The sequence below is a fragment of the Scomber scombrus genome, chromosome 10, assembly GCF_963691925.1.
Source record: "Scomber scombrus chromosome 10, fScoSco1.1, whole genome shotgun sequence".
Taxonomy (NCBI): Eukaryota; Metazoa; Chordata; class Actinopteri; order Scombriformes; family Scombridae; genus Scomber; species Scomber scombrus.
The window spans coordinates 30,139,868-30,149,867 of record NC_084979.1 but is presented as its reverse complement, the minus strand read 5'-3'; the positions used below and the strand labels follow the sequence as shown (position 1 = coordinate 30,149,867).

The window sequence follows — 10,000 nt, the reverse complement described above, 5'->3', positions numbered from 1 at the left end:
GGAGCCGTGCTGGAGGGAGCCGAGAACCTGCCGACCGGTCGCCATGCCAACAACGTGGAGATCTGCATGTGTCCCGCCAATTACCTGGGAGACTCGTGTCAGGTGAGGGAGTAAAGACTGATCAGCTGACTGTAGCGTGTAATGTTTTTATTGATTATTGCCTTTTAATGAACTATTCTCAACACAGTTTTTTATTTTCATTAAGATTTAAATGTTTTATTAGTAATATTTTTATTAATTTGATCTTTTTTTGTAGTAAAAATCAAATTTATCAAAGTTTCATGAACATAAATCTGAAACAAAAATACTGTCCAACAATTTGTTACACATTTTGATCTTCTACTCCTCCTCTCCTCTCCTCTCCTCCTCTCTCTCCTCTCCTTCCCTTCTCTCCTCTCCTCCTTTTTCTCCTCTCCTCCTCACCTCTCCACCTCTCCTCTCCTCTCTCCTCTCCTCTCTCCTTTCCTTCCTCCTCTCCTCTCTCTCCTTCCTCCTCTCCTTTCCTCTCCTTTCCTCCTCTCCTTTCCTCTCCTCTCCTCTCTCTTTTTTCCTCTCCTCTCCTCTCTCTTTCTTCCTCTCCTTCCTCCTCTTCTCCTTCCTCCTCTCCTCTCCTTTCCTTCCCTTTCCTTCTCTCATCTCCTGTATCCTCTTTTCTCTCTCCTCTCCTTTCCTCTCATCCTCTCCTTTCCTCCTGTTTCTCCTCCTCTCTTCTTCTCTCATCCTCTCTCCTCTCCTCTCCTCTCCTTTCCTTCCCTTTCCTTCTCTCCTCTCCTCTCCTGTCTCCTCTTTTCTCTCTCCTCCTCTCTCATTCTCCTTTCCTCACCTCTCCTCTCCTCCTCTCCTCTTCTCTTCTCCTTGTCTCCTTCTCTCTCATCCCCTCTTCTCCTCTCCTCCTCCTCTTCTCCTCTTCTCCTCTCCAGAAATGTTCTCCAGGTTTCTACAGAGACACTGTCGGCCTGTTTTTGGGGAAGTGTGTTCCCTGTAACTGTAACGGACACTCTGATCAGTGTCTGGACGGATCTGGAATCTGTCTGGTGAGGATTTATTTTAACTCTTCAAACATCTCATCCTCTCACATCCTTTATAGATTCATCATCACTCTCTTTTTCTCTCCTTTTCCTCGTTCGTCTCCGTCCATCAGAACTGCCGACACAACACGGCCGGCGACCACTGTGAGAAATGCCAGGGCGGTTTCCTAGGCAACAACACTCTGGACGGACAGGCGGTGTCATGCTCCAGTTGTCCCTGTCCGCTGAGGGTCCCGTCCAACAAGTCAGTACATCTCTCTCCTGGGTTTAGTTTAAATTTAAAAAGGGTTAAAATGTGAAAATAAACGTATGAATAACTTTTTTTGTGGACCCAGCATCAAATTTCTGCTTTTAATCCATTTAGAGAGAATATATTAGAGGATTCCTTCCTTCCTTCCTTCCTTCTTTCCTTTTTTCCTTTCTTCCATCTTTCCTTTTTTCCTTCCTTCCTGTCTTCCATTTCTCCCTCCTGCCTTCCTTCCTTCCTTCCTTCCTTCCTTCCTTCCGTCCTTCCTTCCTTCCTTCCATCTTTCCTTTTTTCCTTTCTTCCATCTTTCCTTTTTTCCTTCCTTCCTGTCTTCCATTTTCCCCTCCTGTCTTCTTTCCCTTTCTTCCGTCCTTCATTCCTTCCTTCCTGTCTTATTTTCCTCTCTTTCCTTCCTTCCTTCCTTCCTTCCTTCCATCTTTTCTTTGTTCCTTCCTTCTTTCCTTCCTTCTATCTGTCCTTCTTTCTCCCTTCCTTCCTTTCCTCCCTTCCTTCCTTCCTGTCTTATTTTCCTTTCCTTCCTTCCATCTTTCCTTTGTTCCTTCATTCTTTCCTTCCTTCCTTCCTTCCTTCCTTCCTTCCTTCCTTCCTTCCTTCCTTCCTTCCTTCCTTCCTTCCTTCCTTCCTTCCTTTCTTCTATCTTTCCTTCCTGTCTTCTTTTCCTTCCTTCCTTCCCTCTTTTTAATGATCCAGCCCACATGAGATCAAACTTGGCTGTATTTGGCCCTTGAATGTGGTTTAGTTTAAATTTAAAGGGTTAAAATGTGAAAATAAACGTATGAATAACTTGCACATATTCTTTTTTTGTGGACCCAGCATCAAATTTCTGCTTTTAATCCATTTAGAGAGAATATATTAGAGGATTATGGTAAAAATGTCTAAGTGGTGTAACCATAAAAACTTTGTACCAAATAATTCAACTTGCTTAAAATCAGTAAATTGTCAATAAAACACCATATCAACTAGTTTGGCATGATCTTACATTATAACTTTATATTAAATAAAGGTAATGGAATACAATTGTTCTAAATATTACATTTACTCTGGTAACCATGGAGACCAGGAAACATTTACATTATTAGTATAAGTCCACTTAAATACACTGTAGGTGATAAAATATGTAATATGTATCATTCTTTTGTGGTTATCTCTTTCTTTCTTTCTTTCTTTCTTTCTTTCTTTCTTTCTTTCTTTCTTTCTTTCTTTCTTTCTTTCTTTCTTTCTTTTTACTTCTTTCTTTCTCTCTGTCCTCCAACTTCTTGTTCTTTCTCTTCTTCATCCACTTTCTTTCTCCTCCTTTCTTTCTTTCTCCTCTTCCTCCTCTCTTCCTTTCTTTTCTCCTCCTACTTCTTGTTCTTTCTCCTCTTCCTCCTCTCTTTCTTTCTCCTCTTCCTCCCTTTATCTTTCTTTCTCCTCTTCCTCCTCTCTTTCTTTCTCCTCTTCCTCATTTCTTCTCTTATTTTCTCTTCCGACTTCTTGTTCTTTCTCCTCTTCCTCCCTTTATCTTTCTTTCTCCTCTTCCTCCTCTCTTCCTTTCTTTTTCCTCCTACTTTTTGTTCTTTCTCTTCATCCACTTTCTTTCTTTCCTTCTTTTCTTTCTCGATGGATAAAATATGTAATATGTATAATTCTTTTGTGGTTACACCATTTGACATTTTCAGGAGCATTCAGTCTTACTTTTGGTAAAAAATGGATCAAATGTCATTTCAAATGATATAAAACCAACAAAAATACTAAATGTACATTTTAACAAACCTGATGCTGCTTTTAAATCTATTTTTAACATATTTTTGCTCATCTTGCCAACCCTTATTTATCACTGACCCATATGTTAATAACTCCTCATTCATTTATCTCTGTGTGTAGTTTTGCAGAAGGTTGTGTGCAGAAAAACGAGCGGATGCAGTGTCTGTGTATGCCGGGTTACGCTGGACCACATTGTGAAAGGTAAACAGGCTCCATGAGACAGTTTAAGTTTGTTCTCAACATTAATGAGCTGCAAAAATTCAAATTAAACTATAAAAAAAAGTTTGTTTGAAGTGAATTTTGCTGCTATTTAAAGATTCTTTGCAAAATCTGCTGAGTTGAAAAAGTTTTTATGTTCTTAGCCTCTTATCTGTTTGTTGGTTTGTTTTTTAATAGTTTATACCTATTTTTTCTATTACATGAAGTTCACTACATTAGTTAAGTCTGTACTCCAATCCACACTGACTTATTTTATCATTTTGGCTCATAAGTCATTAAAATCTTCTTTCACTTTAGTTAATGTCATGTTTCCTAAAGATATAGTATATGGTTTATTTTGCTTTTAATCTTCCATACAAACAACCCACATATAACACATGTTGCACATATAGACCAAGAAAACTAACACAAGGAAAGAACAGATTAGAAATCATGAATATAACATAAAAAACACATAATAAACAAACTAGAAACATCACACAAAACATGAAAATACAAACAAATGCATGAAATATAGCCGACTGTATAAGTAGTACAACCCCTAACCCTTCCTTAATCATGATAAAAGAAAATCTTCCTAAACACCACACACGTGCTGCAGATCAATTAACCTCTGACCTCTTATCCAGATGTGCCCCCGGTTTCTACGGCAACCCCATGGTGCTGGGCAGCAGGTGCCAGCCGTGCCACTGCAACGGCAACACCGACCCCAACATGCTGTTCACCGACTGCCACCCGCTGACCGGAGAGTGTCTGAGCTGCATGCACGACACGGCCGGGCCGCACTGTGACGACTGCGCCCCCGGTTACCATGGAGACGCCGTCGTCGCCAAGAACTGCACCAGTGAGTCCGGCTACAGTCTATGGACAGTGATGCATACTAGAAATAATGATGATATATTTGCTAAAAAAGTTCCTGAAAGTGTATTTAAGTTATTTATAGGTAAAAATGTGATGGATAAAGTTTGAAAAAAAGACTTATTAGTATATTAAAGAGCTGTGTGTGTGTGTGTGTGTGTGTGTGTGTGTGTGTGTGTGTGTGTGTGTGTGTGTGTGTGTGTTTTAATTTTTTTGTCTCACAGAGTGTAATTGTTCTCCATGTGGTACCGAGTCATGTGACCCTCGGACCGGTCAGTGTCGCTGCAAACAGGGAGTCACTGGACCACGCTGCGAACGCTGCAAGGTAAGAGCTCTGTGTGTGTGTGTGTGTGTGTGTGTGTGTGTGTGTGTGTGTGTGTGTGTGTGTGTGTGTGTGTGTGTGGACATTTTGCATTCTTTATATCCTCAATGTGGATTATAAATTACAAAACTGGACACATAACGCATTCTTATTTATTAAGAAACATCACAGAAAACTAAGAACTTTTTAGCGAAGTTGCATCAGAACACAAATATCTCAGATGAGGTGATACAGGTGATGACAGGGCTGGGCGATATGGACAAAATCAAAATCACAATATTTTAGACCAAATACCTCGATATCGATATTGCAACAATATTATAGAGATGACTGTTGATGCTTTAACAAAATATTTACACAATGAAATGTTTTATAAATAATCATCAGTAATGTGGATATAATGACAAAGTGGTTAAAAGGTAAATAAAAGAACAGCTAGAACAATCTGTTAAGTTCATAAAATCACATGTTTTACAGTAATGCAGCTTTAAAACCATGAAAAGAAACTCTGATGACATATTGCGCAATATTACAATATCCAAAATCTAAGACGATATCTAGTGTCATATCACGATATCGATATAATATCACTATATTGCCCAGACCTAGGTGATGACATCACATCAAATGAAAAGCTGCTTTATGCTTAAAGGTGTCTCCTCTTAAAGTTTAATGTTGCTGTAAAAAAAGCTCAAATCTTTAATATATGAAATGCAAATAAAACCTGATACAGTTTCCTTCCCTCCTTCCTCACTGAACCTGTCTCTCCTCTTCTTTATCAGGACGGCGCTTTCGGTTTCGACTCGTGCTCCGGCTGCCATCAGTGTGACTGCGACGCCTCGGCCGCTCTCACCCAGCCGTGCGACCCTCAGAACGGTCGCTGTGCCTGTCGACCCGGAGTCAACGGACCCAGCTGCAAACAGTGTGCTCCTGGACACTGGGACTACGGACCCGACGGCTGCAAGAGTGAGTCAATAAACACACACACACATAAAACACACACACTGTAACATGCAACCATCTTTATTTATTTGATGAAGCTAATTTAATTTTCATTTACATAGTACATTTTATTTTAAGCACAGGAGATCATTTAGAAGATACAATGAATAAATGATGTTGTTTCAAGTGTTTCATTACCCATGATGCACTAGGTGTGTGTGTATTAACACCAGATGTAGTTTATTAGAAGACGAGCTGTATAGTTTCTGACGTCTGATTTTAAGTCCAGAGTCTTGTTTCATCATTATTAAAGATAGTTAGATTTACAGGAGGGACTCAAATGTTCCACATACTGACTCTGGAGGAATAACATGTAAAGTTATAGCTATTTATGCAGGTTTGTGTGATTATATATACATATCTTTATATTTTAAAACATTATTTTTTGGGCATTTATTTCCTTTATTAGTAGACAGTCATTGGCATAGAGGCTGACAGTATATATAACTCTTTTTTCTCTCTCTCTGCCTCTTTGTGTGTGGTCTCTCTCTCTCTCACTCAAACACTCACTCACTCACTCACACTCTCTCTTTCTCTCTCTCTCTCTCACTCACTCACTCACACTCTCTCTTTGCCTCCCTCTCTCTCTCTCTCCTCTCTCTCTCTCTCTCTCTCTCTCTCTCTCTCCTCCCTCTCTGTCTCTCTCTCTCTCCCCCCCCTCTCTCTCTCTTTCCCTCTCTCTCTCTCTCTCTCTCTCTCACTCACTCACTCACACTCTCTCTCTCTCTCTCTTTGCCTCCCTCTCTCTCTCTCTCCCTCCCTCCCTCTCTCTCTCTCTTTGCCTCCCTCTCTCTCTCTCTCTCTCTCTCTCTCCCTCCCTCCCTCTCTCTCTCTCTTTGCCTCCCTCTCTCTCTCTCTCTCTCTCTCTCTCTCTCCCTCCCTCTCTGTCTCTCTCTCTCTCCCCCCCTCTCTCTCTCTTTCCCTCCCTCTCTCTCTCTCTCTCTCTCTCTCACTCACTCACTCACACTCTCTCTCTCTCTCTCTTTGCCTCCCTCTCTCTCTCTCTCTCTCTCCCTCCCTCTCTGTCTCTCTTTGCCTCCCTCTCTCTCTCTCTCTCTCTCCCTCCCTCTCTGTCTCTCTCTCTCACCCCCTCTCTCTCTCTTTCCCTCCCTCTCTCTCTCTCTCTCTCTGTGTCTCTGTGTGTCTCTCTCTCTTTCTCTCTTTCCCTCCCCTCTCTCTCTCTCTCTCCCTCTCTCTCTCTCTCTCTCTCTCTCTCTCTCTCTCTCCCTCCCTCCCTCCCTCCCTCCCTCTCTCTCTCTCCCTCCTCCAGAGTGTAACTGCAGAGGAGGTCGCTGTGACCCTCGGACAGGAGAGTGTCGCTGTCCTGACGGGATGAAGGGAAAACAGTGCGACACCTGCGCCAACAAATACAGCATGCCTACAGAGGACCATCACGGCATGCACTGTGAACGTACGTTAAACACACACACACACACACACACACACACACACACACACACACACACACACACACGATGACGGCAACTGAGGCAAAATTCCACATATGCTTTAAAAAAAGAGGAAATAAAACCACCGAACTTCCAACAAGAACGGAATAATATCCTAGAAAGTATTAATGTAGGAATAACATCAAGTGTGTGTATGTGTGTGTGTGTGTGTGTGTGTGTGTGCAGCCTGTGACAGCTGCGTCATCGTCCTGCTGGAGGATCTGGACAAGATGAACCAGGACTTTAACTCCGTAGCCACTCAGCTGCGTAACCTCAACGCCAGCTCCATCGCCTGGGCTCAGCTGGACAACCTCAACAAATCCGTGGAGACATGGCCGTGAGTACTCAACGACGTAACCATGGTAACATCGATGTAGGTAAATAAATAAAAAAAACGATAAACTCATTTTCCCGTGATTCCTCCAGCGCGCCATAGAGAACTACAACAGCTCGCTGGATGAGAGCAGGAGCCGAGCCGACCTGCTGGACGCTGATGTGATGAACATTAACGCTGACATCGATGAACTGCAGGATAAGGTAACACACTCACACACACACACACATACACATACACACACTCACACACACACACACATACACACACACACACACACACACAAACACACACATATCCCCTCATAATAAGTCTCTGTACATAATTTCACACATCATCAGTCATTTACTTTATACATTTCTCACTTCATGGGAGATGCTTTGATAATTATTGGGATATTAATTAACTACTACTCTTGTCGAATTTTAACCTTTGTGTCGTCCTCCCGGGTCAAATTGACCCCGTCTGTTTTGACTGTTCCTTCTTTCCTCCCTTCGTTCCATCTGTCCATCCTCCCTCCCTCCTTCTCTCTTTTTTCCTTCCTCTCTCTTTCCTCCCTTCATTCTTTTCCTCCCTCCATCCCCTTTTCTGCCTTCCTTCCTTCTGTCCTTCCTTCCTCCTCCCTCCTTCTTTCCTTCCCGCCTTCCTTCATTTCCTTCCTCCCTTCCTCCCTCCCTCCCTCCTTCTCTTTCTTTCCTCCCCCCTACCTTCCCCTTCCTTCTCTTTTCCTTTCTCCCCTCCCTCCCTCCTACCATCCTTCTTTCCTCCTTTCCTTCCTTCTTCCTTCCTCCTCCTTTCCTTTCTTCCTCCCTCCCTCCTTTCCTTCCTTTGTCCTCCTTTCCTTCCTTCTTCCTCCTTTCCTTCCTTCTCCTCGACTCGAGGACAACAGGAGGGTTAAAGTCCTGGCAGAAAGACAAAACAATCTGATGTAGGATTTCTGCCTCAAGAGTAAAATAATATAACAACTTTTGTGCTTTAAAATGAAAATCTAATTATCATATTTACTACATTTCCTTTCATCAACTATATGTGAATCCACTTCACCCTCTATTAGAAACACTAACATGTTATAAATGTGTCTGTTTTTATTGGAAACTTTAAAAAGCTGTTGTTGGTTGTTTATTTCAGGCGGCAGCGACGACTAACAGGGCCGATGACCTGCATGACAGTACCAGCAACACACACCAGAGGCGCAAGACCTGCTGTCCTTCATTAACAACATGACCATGGATATAAACGGTAAGTCAGAGGTCAGATATAACTGAAATAACATTATTATACATCATGAATATAATAAAAAGGCTCAAATAAAAAAACCCTGAGGGATTCTGATATGTGCAGGACGTTTTAAAGAATATTTAGGGATGTAACTATAAGATAAAATCACATTTATATATAAAGAATATATACATAAACTTACTTTTTTTTTTGCATTGATCCCATATATGTAGTTATTAATAATTTGTGTTTGTCAACTACAGTGGTGAAATATTAAGATCATCTAAACTTCAACATATATTTCACAGTTTCCATTCATTTCCATCTCATCCTTTAATCTGTAACCTATTGATTGATTGATAAACTTTATTGATCGCCTCTCTGCAGACATGATACTGACGGCGAACCGCTCGTCTCTGAACGACACGGAGGTGACTCAGGACGTCTCCCAGAGAGAGAGGATGATGAGGGAGGTGCAGACGATGCTGAGAGAGATGAGGTACCGCAGCTGTGTGGGTCAGAAGAAGCTCGCCCAGAAAGAGAAGACGGAGGCCGAGAAGTGTGAGTTTAACCACTGTTCCTTCTTTCCTTCCTTCCTTCCTTCCTTCCTTTCCTTCCTCCCTTCCTTCTTCCCTCCCTCCTTTTCTCTTTATTTCCTTCGTCTCTCTTTCCTAACTTCCTTCTTTCCTTCCTCCATCCCCCTTTTTCCCTTCCTTCCTTTCCTTCATCCCTTCCTTCTTTCCTCCCTCCTTCTCTCTTTCTTTATCCACCCTACCTTCCTCCCTTCCTTCTTTCCTCTTTCCTTCCTTCCTCTCTTCCTCTTTCCCCCTCCCTCCCTCCCTCCTACCTTCCTTCTTTCTTTCCTCCGTCCTTCCTTCCTTCCTTTCCTTTATCCCTTCCTTCTTTCTTTCCTCCCTCCCTCCCTCCCTCCCTCCTTCTCTCTTTCTTTCCTCCCCCTCCCTTCCTTCTTTCCTCTGTCATTCTTTCCTCCCTCCTACCTACATTCCTTCCTTTTTTCCTTTCCTTTCCTCCCTTCCTTCTTTCCTTTCCTCCCTTCCTTCTTCCTTCCTTCCTCCCTTACTCCCTCCTTTCCTTCCTTCTTCCCTCCTCCCTTCCTCTTTCCTTCCCTCTTCCTCTCTTCCTTCCTTCCTTCCTCCCTCCTTTCCTTCCTTCCTCCTTTCCTTCCCTCTTCCTCCCTTCCTTCTTTCCTTTCCTCCCTTCCTTCCTCCTTTCATTCCTTCTCCCTTCCTTCTTTCTTCCTCCCTTACTCCCTCCTTTCCTTCCTCCCTCCTTTCCTTCCTTCTTCCCTCCACCCTTCTTCTTTCCTTCCTTTTTCCTCTCTTCCTTCCTTCCTTCCTCCCTCCTTTCCTTCATTCCTCCCATCCTTCCTTGACTCAAGGACAACAGGAGGGTTAATCACTTCATACTCATCATTAAAGTATCGACACAGTTTGATGTGTGTCTCCTCTTCATGTTTCCTTAGTGTTGGATCGAGTTAATAAAGAGTTGGCGGGTCGTCAAGGAGGAAACGAAGATTTGGCCAAAGCCATCAAAGAGCGT

The 10,000-nt window shown here is 42.5% G+C and overlaps 1 protein-coding gene across 1 annotated transcript in view; it reads left to right on the top strand.

Annotated features, from left to right (window-relative positions):
- lama5 (laminin, alpha 5) overlaps positions 1 to 10,000 on the top strand; it is a 43,285-nt gene that overhangs the window by 11,799 nt on the left and 21,486 nt on the right. Inside the window, 14 exon segments of the mRNA XM_062427200.1 lie at positions 1 to 102; positions 921 to 1,034; positions 1,142 to 1,272; positions 3,160 to 3,240; positions 3,888 to 4,102; positions 4,341 to 4,441; positions 5,221 to 5,404; positions 6,711 to 6,851; positions 7,075 to 7,229; positions 7,315 to 7,425; positions 8,351 to 8,405; positions 8,408 to 8,461; positions 8,828 to 9,001; positions 9,924 to 10,000. The exon segment at positions 9,924 to 10,000 is cut by the window's right edge and continues 120 nt beyond it. Of these exon segments, the coding sequence (XP_062283184.1) occupies positions 1 to 102; positions 921 to 1,034; positions 1,142 to 1,272; positions 3,160 to 3,240; positions 3,888 to 4,102; positions 4,341 to 4,441; positions 5,221 to 5,404; positions 6,711 to 6,851; positions 7,075 to 7,229; positions 7,315 to 7,425; positions 8,351 to 8,405; positions 8,408 to 8,461; positions 8,828 to 9,001; positions 9,924 to 10,000 (1,695 nt within the window).